Source organism: Octopus sinensis, linkage group LG6 (assembly GCF_006345805.1).
Source record: "Octopus sinensis linkage group LG6, ASM634580v1, whole genome shotgun sequence".
NCBI lineage: Eukaryota > Metazoa > Mollusca > Cephalopoda > Octopoda > Octopodidae > Octopus > Octopus sinensis.
In genome coordinates this window covers 42,879,630-42,906,864 of record NC_043002.1, presented here as the reverse complement: position 1 = coordinate 42,906,864, position 27,235 = coordinate 42,879,630, and the positions used below count along the sequence as shown (strand labels likewise).

Genomic DNA, 27,235 nt, shown 5'->3' with positions numbered 1-27,235 from the left:
AAACTAACACTGACACTAATAGCAGCTATAATAATAATAATAATAATAATATAATAATAATAATGGTTAATATAAACAATTATACCACTGTCATTTATAGAATGGTGAAACACACACACACACACTCTCTCCCTTCTCCACCTCTTCCCTTTTCTCTCACTCTCTCATTCTCTCTCTCTCTCTCACACACACACATAAGTTTCATTGTTTCATTTCTACAGGAATTTAGAAAGCTTTATTAGAGACACAAAAGAGAATGGGGCGCAAAAGAGCTAAATATATCTAATAATTTCTGTTCCATTTTTGGAATCTTTGTATATTTGTGTACGTTTCTCTCCCTCTCTCTCTCTCTTTGGTCATTTGATTAAACAGACAAGTTTTATAATGGCTTGTTTTTTTCTCTTTTTTTTTTTTATTCAAATTAGTTAAATGTTTTTGATGTTGATATTTCGCTACCACCATTTGCTTGATAAATTCCACTTGTTGAAAAGATTGTGTCAAATATTTTGATATTTGACAAATGTTAAATAAGCAAGTATTTGCAGTTAGGTTAAAATTATAAATTTATTGAAATTGTTTTTATGGTTTAGAAAAATTATGATTTAGGAAAAATTATAGATCATTTAACAGAAAGTGCTGGTGTGGCTGTTGTGGTAAGAAGTTTGCTTCCCAGCCATATGGTTCCAGGTTCTGTTCCATTGCATGGCACCTTGGGCAAATGTCTTCTACTATAGCTTTGGGCTGTCCAAAGCCTTAAGTGGATTTGGTAGTTGGAAACTGAAAGAAGCCCATGTCTCGAACCACTGCTTGACAACTGGCGTTGGTGTGTTTATATCTCCATAACTTAGCAGTTTGGCTAAAGAAACCAATAGTATAAGTAAAACGATAAACGTCACCCTTTTCAAGCTTAGCCAGGCTCATGGGCTCGGTCTCCCGGTTTTTGTAGCGTATGTGTTCCCCTCAGCTGGACGGGACGCCAGTCCATCGTAGCGTTACTCAAGAAACAGGAAAATAGAGTGAGAGAAAGTTGTGGTGAAAGAGTACAACAGGGGTTGCCCCCCCCCCCCCCTTGCCGGAGCCTCATGGAGCTTTTAGGTGTTTTGCTCAATAAACACACACGATGCTCGGTCTGGGAATTGAAACTGCGATCCTCCAGCTGTGAGTCTGCTGCCCTAACCACTGGGCCATTGCGCCTCCAGATAGTATAAGTAGCAGACTTAAAAGAAAATAAGTACTGGGGTTGATTAGTTTGACTAAAATTCTTCAAGGTGGTGCCCTAGCATGCCTTCAGTCTTATGAATAAAACAAGAAAGAAAAAAAAGTAGGTGCATGCATGACTGCATAGTTGAGAAGTTTGCCTTGCAAAAGTGTTGTTTTGGGTTCAGTCCCATTGTATAGTAATTTGGGCTAGTGTTTTCTATGCTCTCCCAGTAACCAAACCCTTGAGTGAATGTGGTTGATGGAAATCACATAGAAATCTCTCATATAAACACAGGTGTGGCTGTATGGTTTAGAAGCTTTCTTCCCAACAGTATAGTCTTGCGTTCAGCCCTACTGCATGATACCTTTGACAAGTGTCTTCTACTATAGTCATGGGCTGACCAAAGCTTCTGTGAGTGGATTTGATTGAGAGAGCCTGAAAGAAGCTGTCATATGTATATGTACTATCATCATCGTCATTTAATGTCTGTCTTCTACGCTGGCATGGGTTAGATGGTTTGACAGGAGCTGGCAAGTTGGAGAGCTGCACCAGGCTCCATTGTTTGTTTTGGTATGATTTCTACAACCTGATGCCTTTTCTAACACCAACCTTTTTACAGAGTGTACTAGGTGCTTTTTATGTGGTACCAGCACTGGTACTTTTTATGTGGCACTGATCCCAATGGAGTTACCAAGTAACTTGTAAGATGAAGACTCTTCACCTGGGAGAGGAAGTGGAATTGCAGGAAATGGCTTTGTGCCAGATGAGAGGTTATAGTATAATAGAGAGACTGGTGGATGTATGTTTGTGCATAATATGTTAGTGAGTGCCCTTATCTAGACAGTACATGATGGTTGTAAATGAACATCATTGTCACACAGCTGAGGTTGTTTTTTTTATCTAGTCTTCCATGAAAAACGTCTTGCTATGGGAGAATTTTACCTTGGTTAGAAACAAATGAGTGTTGATGATGGGAAAGGAATCCAGCCATAAAAAAATCGGCTTCTGGCCTGACCTAAACAAGCAAGGAAAAGTGGATGTTAAATGATATATAAATAGGTATGAACCATCGTGTTTGGGTCATGATCATAAGATTGGGGGGTTGACTGTGTTAAAGGAGGTCAAAGGGCTGTCTATATGTGCTCACATGTAGCTAGGTATATTAAACAATCTGCTAAGGGATAACACATGTTATCCAGTCATACTTGCTTGTGTGTGATGGTTATGATTTATAAATACACACACAAACACACACCTAAGTGGATGCTGAAAAGTTTCTGGTTTTGGGCAAAAGAAAATACAGGAGGATCAGTTAATTATGATTTTATTTAACATATTCTTGTCTCAGATTCACATTTATTGCAGTGGTCCATCAGTTTTTCTACACCCTATAAAAGAACTTTGAAGGCTGGACTTCCAATGAGGCCTTTTGTAACATACTTAAAACCAGGAGCTTTATGCACCCCCTTGTATGTATGTATGTTTGTGTGTTTGTATTTAAGTGTATAAAATTGTGTAATTGTTTGCTTACTGATGTAGATATGTGTGTTGAGTTTTGTTTCTTCACTCCTCCAAAAGTAAAAACTTAACGATTAATGAATAAAGATTGGTGAAGTAAGTACAGATTGAAACAGTACTGGAGTGGTTGGTGCTGATATGATCAATCTAAAACTCTTGGTGACAGTGCTCTAGTATGGCCTCAGTGCAATGGCTGAATCCAGTAAAAAGAACAAGAAGTGTCATCAATGCTGTTCGCACCATCACTATCATTGTCGTCATCACCATCATTAGGGACACTTATTGAGGTCCACGTTTTTCTATGGCATTGTCATGTGTTTGTGACATTGCTGTGACTGCGTATGTATTTCAGCTTGCTAACCCTAATCTGTTTTGTCTAAACTGTCAATCACAGCCAACATTCTCAAATTCCAATCTCTCTGCTTTTCACCATACCTGCCCCTTTAAGATTTCTCTTCTTTCTGTTAATCTTACGCCACACACATTTGTTTTTACCAAGTAGGTATTGTTATGCAATGTGCATTGAGTGTTCATACGAGTGCACTCAACTTTCTCTCTCCCTCCTCTACGCACACACAGACAGACAGACAGACACACACACACACATACACACTTTGTTTGTTTCAGTGATTAGAGTGTGGCCTTTAATTTTTAGTCAAATGAATTATTTAAAAAAAAATTTTAAGCCTAGTCCTTATTTTATCATTCTCTTTTGTTGAATCATTAAGTTATGGGGATGTAAACATGCCAACACTGGTTGCCAAGCAGTGGCAGGAGACAAACAGAGATACAAACACATACCCACTCGCATAACAAGCTTCTTTCAGTTTCTTATTTCTTTACTGCCCTCAAGGGGCTACACACAGAGGGGACAAACAAGGACAAATCTTCTTTCTACCAGCTTCTTTCAGTTTCTGTCTACCAAATCCACTCACACTCTGGTTGGCCAGAGTCTATGGTAGAAGTCACTTGCCCAAGGTACTGTGCAGTGGGACTGAACCTGAAACCATGTGGTTAGGAAGCATGCTCTTTATCACACAGCCATACCTGCCCCTATATATGTGTATATTCCACCCAATGCTTTTGGCATCCAAATATTCCTTCAATCCATTTGTGCTCAGCAGTTCTCATATTCTACTGGCACATTTAACAAAACATATGTTCACCTGCTTCCCCTCCATCTTCTCTGCTCTGTGTAAGATACTTAGTCTTCAACAGTTGTTCATATTTCACTTTCATGCACAAAATGAAAAAACAAGTCAGTTAAAAATAAATATGTATAGTAAGAATAGGGACCAGTGTGGCAGTATGGTGGAATAATAATTTGCTTTGCTGTCTTCCATGACATCAGGTAGACCAATAACTTATAAATGGATTTTGGTACATGAAAGTAGTGCATAAGCCTGTTTGTGTGTATGTGTGTGTCTGTGGGTAGGCATATATATGTATCTATGCTTGTGTGTGTCTATCTCTCTCTCTCTCTCTCTCTCTCTCTCTCTCTATATATATATATATATATATATATATATATATATATATATATATATATAAATTAAATTAAATTAAATTAGAGATAAAGCCACTATTAGGCAAATCAAACAGTGAAAAATATAAACCAAAACATAAAAATAATTAATATAATATGCAAAATGTATAAAATATAAAATTTAAAAATTTAAAATATTATATCTATTTATATTTATTATTTTATTTATTTATTTAAAAAAATATATATATATATATATTATCAAAAAGTATTAAAAAGTTTAATATAAGATAAAAACTATATATATGTATATGTGTGTGTATCTATATATAATGATTAAAAAATAGCTCTGGTGAGGTGCACTCTGAAAGAGTGCAAGGTCATTGTACTACCAGTGCTTCTTTTCTAGTGCGTTAAATTTGGGTGGATTAGTTAGCTTGGAAGAAATCACTCTATTTAACATTTGTGAACCTGGAAAAGGCATTTGATTGTTTTACTCTCTATACTCATGTGCTCATTAATAAAGCTATGAATTTATAATGCTAGTAGTTATCCATCAAGGCTCGTTTTGCCGTCCTCTTTGTTTATTATAGTTCTCCAGGTTATAACAGAAGAGTTTAAGACTTATTGTGGAAACACTTGCATACTGATGACCTAGCTCTCATAGCTGGATCTATTGAAAATTTACAGATGAAATTTCAGACTGGCAAGCAAAACCTACAACTGAGAAGCTACAAAGTTTTGTTCACACATCATCTTGTGGTGTGTCTGGTTACATCAGTGATGCCATCTGAAATATTGGGTTTTTCTTTCAACAATTGGACACTCCCACCAAGTGATAGAACTGGAGTTGTTTAAATCTCAACTTGTGTTTAGGCAGCACTAATTATTCCATGACTTAGGTTCTCTTATCCATACCACATGAGCTCTTTTGATACTAACCCACCTGAGATGGCTCCTCATTCTATAATACAAATTTCATTTTTGATTAAAACCTTCCACCAAAATTTAGCTTATGTTCCAGACACCTGCTTAATGACGACAAAGTTATTTCATTAAATTCTTCATTATTTTCAAAAGCAATTGAACCAAAAGGCAGTCTATTACAACAGAGATTTGGTAACAAAAGGGTTAAAGCAACTCTTGCTACCTTTAAGGCTAACTTTTGACTATTTACCTCTGTAATATTCTGTTTGTATCATACCTCTGTTAGATCACACCTGACATGCTATCACCATTTTTCTAACGTTTTTGGCACACTTCCATCAGACATATTTACCTCAGTATTTTGTGTCTCCATGCCGGTGGCACGTAAAAAGCACCATCCGATCGTAGCCGTTTGCCAGCCACGTCTGGCACCTGTGCCGGTGGCACAAAAAAAGCACTCACTACACTCACAGAGTGGTTGGCGTTAGAAAGGGCATCCAGTTGTAGAAACACTGCCAGATCAGACTGGGCCTGATGCAGCCTTCTGGCTTCCCAGACCCCAGTTGAACTGTCCAACCCATGCTAGCATGGAAAGCGGACGTTAAACGATGATGATGATGATGATGATGATGATGATCCTCAATATGGTCGTCTCAGCAAGTTGAGAGTTCTAGTATAATTACCTGCTTGGAAGTTTCTAAGATCAGCATCAAGTTTGATTTAATGATGTTAAGGCAGTGGTTTCCAGAAACTTTGGTTTCTTCACCAGGTCTTCAGCTTCCTGTTTTGTGCCATTGGTCACAGGCTCTAGAATTTGATTGTGGTGGCTGATGTCAGTCTTTCCTCAACATGAAAATGATAGACTTTATTCGGTGAAGATGTTTACCATTGCTAATTCATTTACAGATAGTATTTGCCACGGGCCTCAAGACCTGGCTATGGTGACAGAAGTGATTTTCACCCATGGCTTTGGAAAAACTGCTAATGTTGTACTGTAGGATGTGCATATATACACACACACATATATTTGTGTGCACCCACACATGTATACATACATATATACAAATTATATATGGGTTGGGCCATGTGGAAACAAGTATGCTTCCCAACCACATGGTACTGGGTTCAGTCTCACTGTGCTGTACCTTGGGCAGATGCCTTCTATAGTCTTGGGCTGATCAGAACCTGGTTAGTGGATTTGATTGACAGAAACTGAATGAAGCCTGTCATATGTGTGTGTGTGTTTGTCCCCCACCCCTGCTTGACAACTGGTGTTGGTGAGTTTACATCCCCATAACTTACTAATTCAGAAAAAGAGACTGATGGAATAAGTACTAAGCTTTAAAAACAAAAATCCTGGGGTCAATCTGTTTGACTATTCCAGCATGGCTACAGTCAAATGAATGAAACCAGTTGAAGATAAAAAAATGGTATATATGTTCACATGCACACACATGTAGCTGAAAGGATTCGATTGCACTCAGTTTTAGTTTCATAACTGTTAGTTTGAACCTCTTTCCTCTTATTTTAATATAATTTGAAATATATGAAACCCATCAAGAAAATTTAAACATTTGATAATTTATTCGTCTCAGATTACCAACAATAAGAAAAGAAATTTAGAGCTTTTCAGTTAAAATATATTAACCTTTAGCATACTCCATTTTCTCTAGAACTGTTTCTCCTGCCACTGCCTTGTTACTGCTACAGGGGAAATAACTTATACAGTGACAAGATGCACCTACAGTGTGCTAAAGGTTAAAGACTAGAGTCATGTGAGCCCTTGGACATGTGTTTTCAACTATAAACCTCAAGGCAATGAATACTACTGTGAGTGAATTTGGTTGATGGAAATTATATGGAAGCATTTCATGTGTGTGTGTATGTGTGTGTGTGTGGTGTTTGTCTTTGTGCCTGTGTTTTTCCCCTCATGCCCAAATTTGATTTGGTTCATTTATGTGTCTGTAACTTATTGGTTCAGCAAAAGAGACCGATGGAATAAATACCAGACTAAAAAATAAGTTCCAGGGTTGATCTGTTTGATTAAAACCCTTCAAGGTGGTACTCCAGCATGACCACAGTCCAATGAAGGAAACGGGTAAGAGGTATATGATTTGTGTGTTGAATCCTATAATTTATTGCTTCTTGGTGAATCACAGGAAATAAATGCACACACACACACACACACACACATTTATTTAACCTGGTATAAAGTGTTATTTGTCTTTATTTCCAGATTCTGGTTTGTTCTGAAAGGGAATGTCTTGTATTGCTATCCAAAATATGAAACTCAATCTACATCGATAGATTGCATTGATTTGAATGGAAGCCATATTGTTACTACCAGTGACCCTTTGCCTGGCAGACAGTTCATGTTCCAAATAACTACGAAGGTAACACTTTACTACTACTACTGCTACTACTATGACGATGAAAGTTCATGGCTTAGTGGTTTGGGTGTTGTAAGATTGTGGTTTTGATTCCTGGATCAAGTGATACATCCTGTTTTTGAACAAAACACTTCATTTCGTGTTGCTCAAGTTCGCTCAGCTAGCAAAAAAAGTCCTACAACCAACTGGTATCCCATCCAGGGGTGAAATATATATATATATACTACAGAATCCAGAAACTGAACTTTTGAGCTCAAGCAGGACCTTTGATCCTTTATAACTACCACCACTAATACCACTACTACTACTACTATTATTACTACTACACCTTTCTCTCTTTTTCTCTCTGGATCCTAATATGCCATAAGGATGTGAAACTAGTTGAGTTTTGCTGTTTGTTATCATAAGTCCTTGTCATTCAGCAATTAATTTTACAGCTTGATGCTCTTTCTTCTGCTTACCATTCAACCATGCTGTAGAAATGGAACCTCTCCTTTTTTATTTTTTATTTTTTATTTTTTTTTATAGCTAACTGGGGTAAGCAAAATTATCTGCATTCCTCAAAAGCATTGCACTGTTAAGTTTGAACTTCTGACTGTCTGGTCACTGCTTTGGTACCTTTCTTTATTGCCTTTCTTCTCTGTTTATTTAAGGTATTATCTATTTGTAATTGGAGAAGTGAAATTGATGGGTAGATGAATGAGATATTGAATGACAAAGCTTTTGTTTTAAGTTCATTATTACAAGAAAAAATTTGTTTTCTCTGGATAGGATATTCAATTTGATATACCTTAGTTTACTTAATGGTGTGGATGACTTTTGTATCAAAGCTTTCTGAGAACGAAAACTGTAATAGCTTAATCTCTTATCCAAGAGTAACTTTGAGTCTCAACCTCTTAATACTTCTGATGAAATGGTAAAAAATAAAAAAACAACCTAAAACAGTAAGTCTCTGGTTCTCTAGATTCTTGCCATTCCTGAAAGAATTTTTATTTTGTAATTAATGTATTAGAAATTTGGTACACTCTGTGAAGTGGTTAGCATTAGGAAGCTGTAGAAACCAAGCCAAAATCAAACTGGAGCTTGGTGCAGGTCTCTGGCTTAGCAGTTCCAGTCAAACCATCTAACCTATGCCAGCTTGGAAAACAAAAACAGACATTAAATGATGATGATGTTTCTTATACTTGCTTTAGTAATGATGCTTGGAGGTTTTCATTTTATGCCCTTGGATGAAATGGTTTTCTTTTCACTTACTGATTGCTGTAGCCATCATCATAATATTTATTTTAACATCCACATTTTTCTATGCTAGCAGGAGTTATATGAGACTTAAATCTTAAGCATACCATCGACATACCAGCTGTATCTGCCCTGGCCTCTCACACCTACCCTACATTGACATTGTAGGGTAAGTGTGAGAGAAATAAATAATCACATCATTGATATCTTGAAGATACAAGATAGTCTATAATTAATTCAAAGCACTTTTAATAAATAAGTATTACATTTGACTGAGTATTCAGAATATTCAGAAGGTTTAAAGCAATTTTGCCATGGTTGGATGCTCTGCCTACTACCATCTCGTTTCCAAATGTGGTATTATTTCATCTGGGTTTTTGAATGACTAACTATTTCAATGACCAAACCTGTATTTGTAACAGATATAAACAAAGACACTGTTTTATGTAGTGACATTGCTTACACAGTGCTCAGACAGTCAAACATGTTTTTGTGGCAGATATGAACACATTATTAATATGGTAACACCACCTACACAGCTTGCAAACAAATATCATGACACAAGTGCATGTGCACATGCACACACAGACAGGCTGCTTCCAGCTTTGGAAATATTGTTTATTTGTAACCAGGATTGCAAATAACCAGTATTTGTAAATACATGAAACAAAGAATTTACTTTGTAATTTTGCTTGTATGACTCAGTACTGAAGCCTAATTTTCCCTTCTTCTTTTAGAAAGGAATCCTAGCTTTCTGATCATAACATTGATACTGTCTACTTTATCATTTTTGAACTGGAGTTTACAATATAAATTAAAATGAAATTTAGTTCACTTTAACTATTTAGTTTTCATTTTTTCTGTCAAATCTAATACCTATTTATTCATATTGATTTGAGAGTTCAGCTTAAAGAGTTCAGTGATGTGATTGTTTATTTTTAGAATGACATTGTAGAGTAGGTGTGAGAGATCAGCTTTGTCTGGTTTGATCATAAAACTGGTAGAATAAAGGGTTAAAATAGAAAGTCTATAACATAGATCCATGGGCAGTCATGGGCAGTTTGGTATCAAAAGGGTTAAGGGTTCTTTTTGTTTTTGTTACATTAAATACATGCATGTTAATACTCAGGAAGTATTCTTTGGAAATGTCTGTTGCTGAAAATAAAACCTGGATGGCCATGGTATATATCCTGATTGAATGCACTGAAGCATGGAGATGATTAAGTTAATTGACAAAATTTCAAATTCAAAAGTATTTGATACTGATATGCATAAAATGAAAACTGAGAACCCCTCACTCAAATTTTTCACTGAGGCAAACAAACAGAGAAGTATACAATCGACAATGATATGCATAGAAATAGATGACACAAAACTTAATTTGTGCTTTTTGTGAAGTTAGTCACACAATTAAAAAAATATATATTTAGTTCTTTTGAAAAATGAAATTATATCTCAAATAGTTGAATGACAAGTATATCTTTCTAATGACTAAACCAAAAGTATTTACATGTGAGTAGGTAAAAATCACACAAATAATACAAGAAGGTTTATGAGGTAAAGAGGAAACACATAAAAAAATCGCAATTAAAAGCAACAAAAAAATGCTATGCAGAATCGCACAAGTGAAAGCATGTGCCTGAATTGTAAAGTGTGTGTGTGGTGGGGAGACATGAAAACATGGCAGACAAAAATGTGAGCATAAAGCTTAATAAGCCAAAGGAAGTAACAGATGAGAATCTGACATTATGGGTGATACCTTATATCAAAGGAAAGAAAATGAATAGAAAAAAAGAACTGAGAGGAAAGAGAAAGAGAAAAAGTGCTCAATACCAAGATAAAAAAATGTGGATTCAGAGAATCCTGTGGCTGTCACAGAAAGCTCTTCTTAGGGCCTCAGCTTACAGGTTGTGAAAATGGCTGTGGCCCCATGGAAGTCATCTGGTTAAATAAATATATATATATTCACCTCTCATACCTCCTGATTTTATGGTTTTATATATATATGTGTGTGTGTGTATATAATATAAATTTATATATATATATATATATATATATATATATAATATATATATATATATATATATATATAGGACGTCACCAACAATAAACAACAAGAAATACACAAACAAATGAGTTAAATACGCAAATAGCAAGAAAAAAAAAGGACAAGTAATACAAAGAATGACCCTTCATCAGTTTCCGGCTGTCTATCTACTCCCCATTTCGAGCAATCAATGACAATATGAGTCTTCGAAGACAGTTGCTCCCATAAATACCAAAATAAATATAAATTTAAAAATTGGATAAAATCTTTATAAGAATTTATGAAGTAATCAGTGTGAAAAACCTCAAAAAGGGAAAAATTATAATTATTTCCTTTAAATATATTTATTAAATTATAATTATTTTCTTTAAATATATTTATTTATATTGCTCCAGTTCACTGAGCTGTAGAAATGGATTGTGATGTCACTAGTGCCAAGTTGTATCAGCCTTTACCTTTCTCTTGGATAATATTGGTGGCATGGAGAGGAGAGGCTGGTATGAATAGGTGACTGCTGGCCTTTCATGAACAACCTTGCCCAGACTTGTGGCTTGGAGTGTAACTTTCTAGGTGCAATCCCATGGTCATTCATGATAGGGCCTACTATGACTTAAAACAGGGGTTGTTTATCTATGAATCCCTTTGACAGCTATGGTGAAACCCCATAGCCATTTAGTGTTTAAAAACTAGTCTTATAGATACTTCTTTCAAAATTTCTATTTTGTTTGTCACATGTTCATTTGTGTAGGTTTATAATAGCACTCACTGAGAGAATATGTTACAGTAGCTGGAAACATGTTAAACTATGTAAAACATTAGAGAAAGGAACCTAGCTGTTTCTTGCATTAAATACATCCAAATCAAAAATTTTTTCATGGATTCTTAAAATACTATTGTGGATTCTTAATTTACTATTTTGCTTGTGTGGATCCCCCAAAATCTTATATTGACCCCCAGTTGAAAACCACTGACTTAGAAGGTGGAATAAAAGGCAATAATATAATTAATAGAAAGCTGTGTTTGAATTATGCTTGAGAAAAAAACTCATGGCAGCAGCTACAACTGTGGTATTCATAAATACTCACTTGTACTTACACATCCATATATAACTGTAAAAAAAATGATCAGTTCACACTTTTCTAAGTAACTTGATTGACATTTAAACCTTTTGTTATCATATTTCCCTTAAAATGCACTGCCTTTGATTCACTTAATTTCAAAAATGATGAATTTAGTAAAATAATTTTGTCATTATTTATCTGGTTTTGGGCACATAAAATGGAATTATGATCATAAGTTTTAATGTAGATCAATTTAACAATGAACACTTGAATCCTAGATCCAGGATCAACCTTGAGTAGGTTGGTATCGAAAGGGTTAGAATGTTCAAAGAACATTAGGCTAATTACTAATTCTTGAGTTTTGCATTTGTTGTTAAACTGATGGCCATGATAAACTTGTGTTGTTTGAGAAATCTGTAAATATTCTTTATTTTCACAGGATGGTAGCTGTTCAGAATATTGTGCCAGTACTGAAGATTCTCTAACCAATTGGATGAATCATTTACTCACTGCAACAGAGAGTTGCAGCACTTCTAGTCCTTCTATAGGTTCAGAGGGTTTCTTCAGTTCAAGGGAAGATTTAACTGCCTGTGGTAAGTTTATTTTGAAACTTTTACACTTACTTTCATTTTTGATCACCTACATTCATTTTTGACCTAAACTTTTTCTGAACTAGGCACATACCTCTTTTTGCACCTCAGCTACCTTGGTTGTAAATAAATATCATTCTTATTTTGTAGCTGTTTGCTCATTTGGAAGAGTACACATGTGCACTTATCTAAATGATCTGAATTTCAGAGTTACTTTGCCCAAGCAAACAAAAAAAAAACAAACAAAAAAATAACAAAAAAAAAACAAACAAACAAACAAACAAACAAACAAAAAAAATGCTTCTGAGAAAGAAATATATAACTTTTCTTTGAAATGTGTTGTATATTTGTGCAGGTGAGATCTTCATCTCTTCATTCATATTGTGTCTCCACACCCCAGGCCTCACTCTGACTATCATGCTGAATCATTCTTCCTTGCAACTGTTTTAAAGGAACATTAACTGCATCAATCTCCCTGCTCTTGTAGTAACTGTGAAGGCCATAGGTACAGAGCCAACCTTGTAACCAATATAGATATAATAATTATTATTTCTACTGTTGGCACAAGCCCTGAAATTTTATGGGGATGGGGTTAGTCAATTACATTGACCCCAGTGCTCAACTGGTCCTTATTTCAGCAACCCCGAAACGATGAAAGGGAAAGTTGATCTCAAGGGAATTTGAACTCTGAACATAAGAATGAACGAAATGCTGGTAAGCATTTTATCTGGCATTCTGTTGATTCTGCCAGCTTGCTGCCTTAATAATAATAATAAATAACAACAATAATAATAATGATTTAAAATTTGGTGGGAAGGTGCTTAATTGATTACATCAACCTCAGTGTTCAACTGGTACTTGTTTCATCAAGCCAATAAGAATGAAAGACATAGTTGACCTCAGAATGATCAGGCAAGAGAAATACTGCTAAACATTTCATCCAGCATGCTATGATTCTGTTAGCCTGCTGCTACCTTTTTAATAATAATAATAATAATAATAATGATAATAATAATAATAATGCCCTGATGCAATACGAGGCACTGGCTCTCATGGCTTCTGATCTTAACTGATTGGAAGTGTTATCATGTAGATGTTTTGTCTCAGTTTAAAAGATGGTCTGCAACAAATATTCTGCTCAATACCACAAATTTGCTTGTCAGTTGTTTGACCATAACCAGTTGAGAATGTCCCTTGGTGGCTGATGATGCATGCATCTCTGATCACAGGCAGAAGTAGTGGGGGAGCACCATAGCCATTTGTTGAGAGGAGTTCTTTGGGGTCTGAATGATTCATCTCTGGAAACATGGCTGTTTTGTTAAACATCATTAATCCTTATTCAGAGTTTTTTTGAGTGAGATGGGCTACTCAGCCTGAAGAAAGTCCTAACCACGCTCCACCTCCTTTTGAACACCAACCACCTTATGTGTTAATTTATTATCACTAAAATGGTAGAGCACCTATATAAAAGTATCTTTTGGTATTTAGTTACATTCTTTTATGATCTGAGTTCAAATCACACAAGGAATGATTTTATCTTGCTTTCTTCTAGGGGTTCATAAAGTATGTACCTGTCATATACTGGGGTTACTTCAAATGACTACACTTCTCTTCTTCAAATTCGTCATTTCTTGCAAATTTCAAAAAGATATTATATTCAGTGTTGTTATTTGTTGCATTTAGTTCAGTTTGTTGTTTTGTTATATTTTAGATCCAGCTCACACATGTGAAGAATTCAAAGACAAAACAAAACTTTTGAAGCAACAACTTCTTTCCAATGTGGTTCAACAAATAAATGACATCAAACACAGACAAGAATTAAGACAAGTAAATATGGCACTATATAATGCTTCTTCCATTCTGAATTTTTGCAATTAAGTTTGCAAAAGGCATCACAAAAAGACAAGATTTCACCTTTTTATACCATATCTAGACATGTTAGCGTGAGATAATCCATTCTTCTCCAAGATCACTTTCTTTCTCTTTTATGACTGATATTAATCTTTTTGAGTTATGCAACCTCTTGGGAAGTGGAGTTAAATGTTTCGCTTAATAAGTTATGTCAGCAGTAATGTATAGGTTCATAACTTGAGAATTAGTGACTCTTTTAGAATTCCCTGGTTCTTGGTTTAGACTACTGTAATGTTTGACTATCTAACTATATGACTATCATTTCTGTTACAATAAAGTACTAGTAATAGTTAGGCTGTGTGATAAAGAAGTTTGCTTTTGGACCACATAATTCTGGGTTCCATCACACTGCACAGCAGCTTGAGCAAGTGTCTCTTACTATAGTTTCTTGTAGAACAATACCTTGTGAGTGGAATTTAGTAGATAGAAGCTAGTACATAAACTCACATGCATGTTAATATATGTACACATAGGTGCAAGCATGGCTGTGTGATAAGAAGCTTGCTGCCCAACTATGTGGGTTTGGGTTCAGTCCCATTGCATGAGACCTTGGACAAGTGTCTTATACTATACGTAGCCTTGGGCTAACCAAATAACAGTTGTTACCCAAGGACAAAAGATGTATTACACAGTATAATCTAAATATTTTGAAATTACACTGTGTAATTGGATATTATCTGGCAATGATATCGGGAAATTGGAAAAGATGGACAAATTTGTTCCACTGCAAACATGATGCATTATTTGACAGTCTGCTCTTTTCTTCTTGAGTGAAATGAAAGGCAAATATTATTTGAAAAGAATAATCATCTGTGATGAAAAATAGGTCCTTTAGGACAAGAAGAAGATCTTAGAAGAATATATTGGAATAAATGACTAGATACTTAAGAGTTGTTTGAACAGTCATGCAAAAGTATTAATGGATTGTTTGGCGTTGGTGCTCTTGGTTGAGTTTCCAAATTTTTTCCAAATTTTCTGAACACTCTTCATAATGAGGTGACACTCAATCAGCCTTAAAATGTGCAGGCCATGAAAAGCTAAAGAATGTTTGACCTTAAGAATAATACTTGACAAAAATCTGGTGAAGCATTTCAAAAATCTCAGTAGCAGATTTCTTGAGCTTCTTTGAAAATTTGACGTTCGTTATGGTAGATGAAATATGAACGTTTTCCATAAAGTAAATTATGCATAAGTGCAGGAGTAGCTGTGTGGTAAGTATAGGTGCAGGGGTGGCTGTGTGATAAGTTGCTTGCTTACCAACCACATTGTTCTGGGTTCAGTCCCACTGTGTGGCACCTTAGGCAAGTGTCTTCTGCTATAGCCTCGGGCTGACCAAAGCCTTGTAAGTGGATTTGGTAGACGGAAACTGAAAGAAACCCGTCGTATATATATATATATGTATGTGTGTGTGTGTGTGTGTATATGTTTGTGTGCCTGTGTTTGTCCCCCCAACATTGCTTGACAACCGATGTTGGTGTGTTTACGTCCCCGTAACTTAGCGGTTTGGTAAAAGAGACCAATAGAATAAGTACTAGGCTTACAAAGAATAAATCCTGGTGGTGCTCCACCATGGTCACAATCAAATGACTGAAACAAGTAAAAGAAAGATAACGTTAGTTCATATATGCTATTTAAAAATATGTGATGATAATAAAAGAAAAACACATTAGACAAAAATTTTGTCTAAGTATGCTTGAAGACTCGTGCTTGGATATTACAAGCATATTATTTTTATCTTAAGTTTAGAAAACCAGAATTAGTCAAAGTTTTAATATTTCTTGCAAAGTTTGATACTGTAGAATTAATTCATGGTAATTTTTCATTATATGTAGAAGTTAAATCAATTTTAGGGGCTATCAATTTCGTTACCACTGTTATTGATATATATTGTGAGTGGATTTGGTAGACGGAAACTGAAACAAGCCCGTCCACCGACCCCGGTGGCACATAAAAAGCACCAACCGATCGTGGCTGTTGCCAGCCTTGCCTGGCCCCTGTGCCGGTAGCACGTAAAAAGCATCCACTACACTCACGGAGTGGTTGGTGTTAGGAAGGGCATCCAGCTGTAGAAACACTGCCAGATCAGACTGGAGCCTGGTGCAGCCTCCTGGCTTCCCAGACCCCAGTCAAACCGTCCAACCCATGCTAGCATGGAAAACAGACCTTAAATGATGATGATGATTGAGAAGGACTACAGTGTCTTCCTGTATTGTGATCTGTGGTTTTTTTACTGCAATTCTCCTATTTCTATCTTCATCAATTTTAGCAGGTGCCTTCACAATACTTCTAACGGATAATAACTTTAACCTCACCTTTTTTTGACCCGGGGTGGGGAATGGGTATCTAATTTTATACCTCTCTTACTCTTTACTCTTTTATTTGTTTCAGTCATTTGGCTGCGGCCATGCTGGAGCACCGCCTTTAGTCGAGCAAATCGACCCCGGGACTTATTCTTTGTAAGCCCAGTACTTATTCTATCGGTCTCTTTTGCCGAACCGCTATGTGACGGGGACGTAAGCATACCAGCATCGGTTGTCAAGCAATGCTACGGGGACAAACACAGACACACAAACACACACACGCATACATATATATACATATATATACGACAGGCTTCTTTCAGTTTCCGTCTACCAAATCCACTCACAAGGCTTTGGTCGGCCCGGGGCTATAGCAGAAGACACTTGCCCAAGATGCCACGCAGTGGGACTGAACCCGGAACCATGTGGTTGGTTAGCAAGCTACTTACCACACAGCCACTCATTTATTTTGATTTTTTTTGAACTCCAATTTTAATCTCTCCTGGATATGAAATCATTTCTCTTATTGTTTCTCACTACTTGTTGAAAACAAACAAAAAATCCTTTTAAAATTCAAGTTATTTATTGGAAGGCTTATTACGAATGAATTTTGTGGAAAGAATGCATTAAAATTGGTTCAATTTTTCTACCACAGAGTGCAGAATTAGAAAACGAAGCTTGTGATAAAGAGAGCATGTGTATGACACGTTTGGTGCAGAGACGAATGTCAGCTCAACTTACGGTACGTAACTCTTGTTTGGTTGTCCTCACAATAATGGTTATACTTTCACAAGTATTTACATGTCAGTATAGTTGCTATCTTTCCAAAGTTGGGTAATTAATACTGATTCTAGCTTGCAACAACAACAATAACAACAATAATGAGATACTGAGGTAATGAATTCGTTATTTATAAACAAATAGGTACAGTGTATGACATTTTGTGTCCTACCTTCCGTTCCCCGTGTAAAAGAAAATTTTTTTTAAATTACTAAATTCGGCGGAAAGACTTCCGCCCGTCACCCCCTCCATTTTCTCCCAAATTTGTTTATTTTTGTAATTTTTTTTGCTAAAAATCCCCGTTTTCGGATACGGAGCTTCCGGAAAATTGTCAAAAATCGGCATTGTGAAATCCCCCCCCCCCAACACTAACCCTAAAGCCGTAACCGTAGGTACAGAAATGTTTTGAAATTTTTGTCCGAATTATGATGTCTGTATTTTCCCGCATATTTAGAAAAACAAAAATTCTTAAAGATTTTACAAATATTTTTGGAATTTTTTTTCAGAATCATAATCTCCGTATTTTTTTTTTTTTGCTTATTTTGAAAAAGAAAAAAATTGTGAAAAAAGTTTAAAATGAAGGGAATGTGGTGGGGTGGTGGTGGTGGTAATCTAGAAATGTCGATTTTGCCAATTTTTTTGCAGATTCGTATTCCTCAGCCGAAAAGTGGGGTTTGTATCGAAAAAATAAATTTTAAAAAAAGGGTGTTTTTTTTGAGGCGGGGGGAGACGGGCGAAAGTCTTGCCCATTCAGCTGCTTAATCTAAAGAATCATAGCTTTACTCGTATGACACAGCTTTACATTTCGCTTCAAATAGTCTTTATATCATTTTTAATGGTAAAAGATTGCATTAGTCTGGGAAGCTTGAATAGCACTAATTTTACAGCGAGACAAGAATTCTGTTGCGTGTGTGTGTATGTGGTTGCGGACGAATAAGCACCTCAGAATAATTCAATTTTGAAATATTTTGTTGTGATACGAATGAGCACAACAATTTCGAACGTTTGTTCAAAGAGAACTTAATGGCCTTCATTAAAAAGTTACCTCCCTTGCACCAGACACGCCCTTTCTATATTCAAGAGTTACGTCCCTTGCATTATATACAATTTTTTTGATGTCGTACAGCTATTGTTTATACCTCGCTCAGAGATTCATTATTGCTTGTTTCCACTTTTTCGAGATCAGTGACTTTTCGTCACTGGAAAAAGTATATATATATATATATATATATATATATATATTTTTAATGTAGGATAGAATTTTTTTCGAATATAAATTTTATCAATGGCCAGCATATTAAAAAATACCTTTAACGGTTAAAATTATAAAAAAAACTTATAAATAAGGGCGAACGAAAATATTTCTACTGCCAAATATACCGAAAATTGGACATATTGTCCATTACCATATAATTTTTCACAATACACACGCTACTCGAAAAATAAGCCAATAGAAATTTCTGGCGGCTTTTTTTTCGAGTAGTGTGCGTATTTTGAAAAATTATATGGTAATGGACAATATGTCCAATTTTCGGCATATTTGGCATTAGAAATTTTTTCGTTTGCTCTTATTTATAAGTTGTATATATATATATATATATTTGCATTGGGAACTACTTCCCATTGCCAACTGGTGGTTGTCACATGCTGATGACGAGTCAATACCCAGAAACTCGGATCCGTGTGTATCACATCAGGCTGGAGATGGGAAAGATGACTTCCCTTTGCAAATACTGATAGGACACAGAAAGTGTGTCAATAGCCAGCTGGAGGAGTTGTCTTCCTGGGGCTACAAGCATCAACCTACATAGCATCAACCCTTAAGCGTTAGCCACATTTAGGTGGCAAATATACTTCATGATTGAGTAATTATTTTAGATTTAATGCAGTGAATATTAAAAAAGCCAATCAGAAATAATTATATGCATAGAGAAAAAAAACATTACAAGTCAACTAACAGCCATATATTCGTTTGTTTCAACAAATGCCGGAGACAATGGATGACTAAGATATACATGTGCTTTTAATGTTCAATGCCATCTACATTAAAACCTTAACTTTAATTCATAATTAAAGCGTGCTGGGAGAAGGCGGCGAGCTGGCTGAAACGTTAGCACGCTGGGTGAAATGCGTAGCCATATTTCGTCTGCCATTACGTTCTGAGTTCAAATTCCGCTGAGGTCGACTTTGCCTTTCATCCTTTTGGGGGTCGATAAATTAAGTACCAGTTATGCACTGGGGTCGATGTAATCAACTTAATCCATTTGTCTGTCCTTGTTTGTCCCCTCTGTGTTTAGCCCCTTGTGGGTAGTAAAGAAATAGGTATTTTCGTTTTAATAAAGCCTATGAAATATGTACTGCTTATTCTCCAGACTTTCAAATGACTCCTCACCATATTCTGTACCATTTCAAATTATGCATACTTGCAGTTACCTCCCAGATAATTCTAGTATCTCACTACCAACTATGGATTGACTTCAGCAAAAATGCTTAATGGCATTTGGTCCTTCTCTACTTTCTGAGTTCAAATTCCTCTGAGGTCGACTTTGCCTTTCATCCTTTTGGGGTAGATAAAATAAGTACCAGTTGAGTACTGAGGTTGATGTAATTGAATTACCTACTACTCCGAAATTGCTGGTTCTGTGCCAAAATTTGAAATCACTATATAAGATACAATCCCTGAGACAGTCATAGTTCAAATCAGTCAAGATTTTCGAATTAAAATGAAAATTTCATTCTATTTTTCTCTAATGATTTTATCACTATCCTGAGTTATTTCTACAGCTGATAGTGTCTCAACAAATATACCTTAACCCTTTCGTTACTGTATTTATTTTGAGATGCTCTGTATTTCTTTCAATTACTTTAAATATAACAAAGAATTTAGTAAAATAACTTTATCATTCAGCTAGTGTTAGGAACATAAATTTTGACTAAGGTTTGGTGGAAGATTTTAATTCAAAACTTATGAAAACAAGACATTTGTACTCAGAGCCACAGCTGGTTTCAGCCGGGTTGGTAATGAAAGAGTTAACCTATATTGGTTTCTCAGTTTAGTCCAAGGACAGCAGTTTAGAGGGAAGGGAGTAGGTCGATTACATTGATCCCAGTGTTCAACTGCTACTTATTTTATCGAACCTGAAAGGATGAAAGGCAAAGTTTATCTTGGTGGAATTTGATACTCAAAATGGGTGAAATGCTGCTAAGCTTTTTGCCCGGTGCCCTAATGATTCTGCCACCTTGCCATCTTAAATGCAACCAGTATTGACATTTGTATACAAGTTTTTTATTAAGATCCATCTGTCACAGCAGAAGTACTCAAGAAGACCTGTCTGCCACAGCAGAATCAATACCGGTGCTGGTGCCATGCTAAAAAGCACCCAGTATACTCTATGTAGTGGTTGGCATTTGGAAGGGCATCCAGCCATAGAAACCATACCAGAACACACAATGGAGCCTGTCATACCATCCAACCCATGCCAGCATGGAAAATGGACATTAAATGATAATGATGATTTTCTTCATACTAATTCTCTTTACAATAGTTAATTTTTAAAATTTATTAATCATACTTCAAATACTGCTAGAAGCATTACTCTTTACTCTCTTTTACTCTTCTTTTACTCTTTTACTTGTTTCAGCCATTTGACTGTGGCCATGCTGGAACACCGCCTTTAGTCGAGCATTAAAACTTTTTTTTTCCTAGTTGGCTAATTTAGTTACTCAGCTCTGTTCCATGAGAAATTTTAATACTGTGAAAAGTATTCCCAAGACCAATGACACTTAATTTTTTTTAGCAGATATAGAATAATTAAAAAAAAGATAATAAAACAATGCATGAAAATGACTAAATATGGAAAAGAAAAAACGTCTTTAATATAATTCCTAAAATTTAAAAGAAAGAAAGACCAATAATGCATGGCGCCTTGGCCAAGTATCTTCTACTTAACAGCCTCTGGCAGAACAAAGTCTTGAGTGGATTTGCTTGATGGAAACTGAAAGATACCCATGTGTGTGTGTGTATGTATGAGATCATCATCGTTCAACATCCACCTTCCATTCTAGCATGAGTGGGATGGCTTCACAAGAGCCGGCCAGGCAGAAGCTGTACTAGATTTTTGTGATTTGTTTTGGCAGGATTTTTACAGCTGGATGCTCTTCCTGACACCAACCACTCAGCAGAGTGGACTTAATGCTTTTTACATGGCACAAGCACAGGCGAGGTCAGTTTTGGAAAGGTTTTTATAGCTGGATGCCCTTCTGAACACCAGCCACTTTACTGGGTACTTTTAAGTGGCACCTGCACTTACAAGGTCACCAAGTACTTGCAAGATAATATATGTATGTATGTATGTTTGTGTTTGTTCCCCACTATCACTTCACAACTAGTGTTGGTGTGTTTATGTCCCTGTAACTTAGTAGCCTGGCGAAACAGACTGTTAGAATAAGTACCAAGCTTAAAAAAAATGAATACTGTGGTCAGTTCATTCAACTAAAATTCTTCAGTATGGCTGCAGTAAAATGACTGAAACAAGTAAAAGATAAAAGATATTGATTTTATGACTTTTACACGAGTCAAGTTACTGAAAGTGTTGGTTGTGGTTGATTAAATTAATTCTGAGGCATAATTTTATCATGTAGAAGTGAATGGCAATGTTGATCCGATAAATTTCTGAACTTAGAATATTGAAGATATAAATTTAAACCTGTTATGTATTTGTGTGTGTGTGTCTGTGTATAAAACACCCAACACTGTATATTTCATCAATTCCTATCTTTGAACATTAGTTCAATAATTATTTGTTATAACAATGAATCTCAGAGTAGATAAAACTGTAAATAATTGCATGTAAGTATTTGGTTGAAAAGCCCTTTTGGATACAAAATGTCAAAGGATATCTATGGGCAGCTATTATCTATAGCTTTATGTGCTTTGAGATCCACTGTTCCAAAAAGCAAATTATTTCATGTTTATTCGAAAGTTTATAAAATTCTTATGAAATAGTTCAAGTATTTATTGTTTAAATAATTATTTTTGCAGTTACAATCACTTCAGAAACAGATCAACAGTCACAGCAAGAAATCTATATTTGGTTTTGGAGGTGGAAACAAAAAGAAAGGTAACTTAAACCAAAAAGATCATTTGGCTAACCAAGTTGAAGAACTGAATAATGAACTCGAACAAATAGATCGCTCCCTTCACCGGCACTGTAATGACCATCCAGAAATGGCTATACAGTCCAATGCTCATCTTCTTTCACCGGACTCACAAACTAAGCAAAGCAGTGGTATTAAACACATCAGTAGCATTTCAAAATCTTTCCATATTAGTTCAAAGTCACGTCTTGGATTGATACGTCCAGTGAAATTGCGGAACAGTCGTTTGACGAAAGAGAATCGTTTCAGCACACCACCAGTCTTAATAAATTCTTGGGGTACAGAATCACCTAATGTTAATTCAAATTCAAATCAGACTTCACCTAATTCCTCAGAGAACATGTTTCTGAAATCTTTAGACTTGGCAGATAATGCTACAAAAACATTGTCACATTGTAGTCAATCTGACCCCAAACGAAACAGCCACCACTCATATACAACAGACCAAATGGAACATTTAAGTAACCTAAAAACAAATTCTTCTCATAAGAAGTCCGATTTAAAGATAAGTTCTGATGCAATGTCAGAAATTGAGGTAATTTATATATCATTTCTTTTCTTCTTTCCTTGTAAATTTTTTGGGTGGTTTTTTTTTTTTTTATATTTCCGAAGTTTTATTTCTCTGCATTTTGAAGTCATTTTGTATAGGATTAATAAAAAAAGTACAATAAAAGGTGTAACATAGTATCTAAATATGTTAAAATAAAATACACATATCCGCTTCTTGCAGGTGGTATGATTGGAATTTATATCTCCGTCACACATTGTCATATCCAGATAAAATTAAGTTGGGCTGAATTGAAAATACGTTTTACATTTTAAAATATAACCTTGAGCTGGTGTCCTATTTTATTTTTTAAATGTCTGTCTTTATTTTATTCTTTTGCTGGACTGTGATCCTGTTAGTGCACTATTTCAAAGTTTATTTTTCTTTAGTCATATCGACCCTAGTACCTATTTTTCAGTTTAGTATTTATTTAACTGCTTAATTTTATTGAATAACTGGGTTTCCCTTTCTTGATACATCAGAGATATTTTAGTTAGTGGTGTTGCAACGGACGTACTGGCGGGCAGTGAGAAAACTAGGAAAGCGCTAGATTAAATATATCATAGTGCTTCATTACAACCCTTTATTCTAGTATAAATCCTGGGGATGTTGGATATTTTATTTTTGCATGATCAAATATGGATCAAAGAAATACTTAATAGTATTTAATAGTTTTCATCCTTTTCCCAACATGCGTGGCCAAGTTTTCATTGTTAAAGTTCATTACAGAGCAGTGGACAAAATGTTTGGAAGCATTTCTTATGGCTCCGTACATTGAGTTCAAATCCTGCCAAAGTCAACTTTATTTTCATCCTTTTGAAGTTGATAAAATATGTACCAATTGAGCCCTGGTGTTGATAAAATCAACTAACACCCTTCCACAAAACTGCTGGTACTGTGCCTTATTTTAACAGCTTATTATTTTAACACCACCAGTTCCAGCTCTGTCTTTCTAAGATGTCTGCAGCACTGTTTTTACATTCCGCTTGTATGTTATAATGGTTTTACTTTGTTGTGGCATTCATTTTGTTGTTTCAGGTGTTATCTTAGTATTCCATCTGATTGTTGTGTAGAATAGGTTCAAAGTGGGTAGTGCTGTTATTTTGTTGGTTAGTCTTTGTGTTTGATATTTACAATGTGGTGTGTGTTATGCAAGTGTGTATGTGCGCTTTAGTTGGTATGGTGCATGTTGAATACATTATCTATGACTTGCAATTATATCATTGGCTGTTAACTGTTGAATATAGTCTGTGTGAAGTGTTAGTCATATGTAAAATGTGTGCTAATAATGTCTATTATATAAAGTTATTGGATGATGACTATGCAAAAGTGAATTGTGAAGTTGACCTGGTGAATCATAATAATCATTGTTTAACATCTACTTTTCATGCTAGCATGGGTGGGATGATTTCGCAAGAAGCACCAGGCTTCTCTGACTGTTTTGGTAGGATTTTTACAGCTGGATGCCCTTCCTAACACTAACCATTCAGCAAAGCGAATCATAATATAAATTTACAAGCCCTGGAGTTAGACTTTTGTTTATATTCTTCTTTATCATACTTTGTGGTCCAATTCTTAATGATATGCTTTTCACTGCCATCCTGCTAATTTCCATTTTGATAATTTCTTCATTATCATTTAGTTGTAAGGGATCAAGATATCTATCTGTATAGAGGTATTTATCCCTGTCTTTGATATCTTACCAGTGCCGGTGGCACATAAGAGAACCATCTGAATGTGGCCGTTGCCAGCGCCGCCCAGACTGGCCTCGTGCCGGTGGCACGTAAAAAGCACCATCCGTTTGTGGCCGTCGCCAGCCTCGCCTGGCCCCCGTGCCGGTGGCATGTAAAAAAGCACCATCCGTTCGTGGTCGTTTGCCAGACTCGTCCGGCACCACCATCCGTTTGTGGCCGTTGCCAGCGCCGCCCCGACTGGCCTCGTGCCGGTGGCACGTAAAAAGCACCATTCGTTCGTGGCCATTGCTAGCCTCGCCTGGCCCTGTGCTGGTGGCACGTAAAAAGCACCATCCGTCTGTGGCTGTTTGCCAGCTCTGTCTGGCACCTGTGCGAGTAGCACGTAAAAAGCACCCACTACACTCGCGGAGTGGTTGGCGTTAGGAAGGGCATCCAGCCGTAGAAACACTGCCAGATCAGACTGGGCCTGATGCAGCCTTCTGGCTTCACAGACCCCAGATGAACCGTCCAACCCATGCTAGCATGGAAAGCGGACGCTAAATGATGATGATGATGAATGTCAAACTGCAGAGTATTTATGGACTGCATTGCTCACATATGTGTTTCCACAAGACCCACATATTTTTAAGCACTCATTTACAACAAATATTTCAGTCATATCAATACTTTATTATTAAGTAAAGATTTTTTGAAACCTTTTATTTGCTCATTAGTAATCTTACTTTTATTAATTAAAACATTATTATTATTTTTATGATTAAAAATGTTTTTTGGCTCCCCATTTTTGAATACTAATTCATTAATTAATGTAATTTAAATACCTATTTATTTATTTTTAGGCATTTGAAGAACTTTCCAAAAAATATTTCACCAAGCAGATGATGCCACCAAGTTCCAATGCTTGACTTGATCGTTCTTCCCATTAAAAATAAAATGACATTGGTGCAAGTCGAGTTCCAAAGAATCAAAGAAGTTAATTTGTAACGATTTCTTGAAAGATTCTTTTACCTGACTTCCAAATCAAACAGATTTCTATTCTGATGTAATTATGTTAAAACCTGAACATCTTACATTCGAGAAAATGAAAACCTTCCTAATTCTGATTCTGTAAAACTTGATTAGGAGTATATAATATATATATATATATATATATATATATATATGTATATGTATATTTTATTCTTTTATGTGCTTCAGCCAGGTGGCTGTGGTCATGCTAGAGCACCATGAAACTTACCCGATACTGTCAAGTGTGTTGTACACTTTTTATAAGAGTGAAATGAAGATAATGTCAGACAAAGACATATTATATAATTGAATTGGTTTCAAACAAAAACTCCTATTTTTTACCCACCGAATTTTTTTTCCCTTTTTGGTTATATAAGAAATGGCGGAACACTACTTGGATTATTTCAGAATGAGATGCCTTTCTTTCCTTATAATGCAACTTAAACGAAATATGTAAACAAAGAAACACTTTGTCATTTGACTAATGGAAAGATAGTATTTTTGATGCAATGTATCATGACCAGCCTTAGAAAATATAAATATATTCATACAAAATAAGTTTAACAGTGCATTCTACACACATTTTGAACATTATCTGTCACACATATATTGCTGTGTAGAAAGAGTTATAAAGATGAAAGGTTAAATACATGATTGTATTTTCGTATTAAAATTATAATCATTCTTTATATTTGAAAAGAATGACCATTTTGGCAGAATAATAGACACTTTTCATCTTCAAACACACTGACATTTGCATATATATATATATATATATATATATATATATATATATGAAACAAAAGGGCTGTATTCTACTAATAAAAAGGATTATTCCTAATTAACTTTACTAAAACTCAGTGAAGATTTTTTAAAAAGAAAATTATAAATAAAGTAAAACAAAAGAATATAAAACTAAATATTTTCAAACAACATTTGTATTTCGTTTGTCCTCAGTGATCAGCAGCAATCAAAGAATTTATTTATTTATATTATGTTCACTTACCTATATCCTTTGAATCTCTCTATTTTCTAATGGCTTCTACAACACTTTAAATGTCTTTTCTTTAACAAGTTCTTTATTAAATTTCTCTGCATTTATGATGCTCAATTCACTAAGATTTATGTTTAAGGATATTATATTTTTTTCATACATATGAACAAAATCAAAATTAATTCAAGAAGTGAAACATATTTTATACAATGTTTATTTATTATTCACATAGCAAAAATGAATTTATTAAAAATAAAAACACCTCAACAAATATAGATGAATAAAAAAACTGAATAAGGAATAATTTTTTTCTATCTTACCCTGCCTTTAATAGTGCTAGACTTTTACGTTACTCCTATTCTACATATTTCTTGTTTCTTGGTCT

At 35.3% G+C, this 27,235-nt stretch overlaps 1 protein-coding gene across 1 annotated transcript in view; it reads left to right on the top strand.

Annotated features, from left to right (window-relative positions):
- Window positions 1-26,789, top strand: part of LOC115212836 — a 159,031-nt gene extending 132,242 nt beyond the window's left edge. Inside the window, exons 4-9 of the mRNA XM_029781605.2 lie at window positions 7,369-7,525; window positions 12,309-12,462; window positions 14,171-14,286; window positions 17,326-17,412; window positions 22,492-23,142; window positions 25,688-26,789. Of these exons, the coding sequence (XP_029637465.1) occupies window positions 7,369-7,525; window positions 12,309-12,462; window positions 14,171-14,286; window positions 17,326-17,412; window positions 22,492-23,142; window positions 25,688-25,753 (1,231 nt within the window). The 3' untranslated portion in view covers window positions 25,754-26,789. The remainder of the gene's footprint in view (window positions 1-7,368; window positions 7,526-12,308; window positions 12,463-14,170; window positions 14,287-17,325; window positions 17,413-22,491; window positions 23,143-25,687) is intronic.
- Window positions 26,790-27,235: the final 446 nt, after the last annotated feature.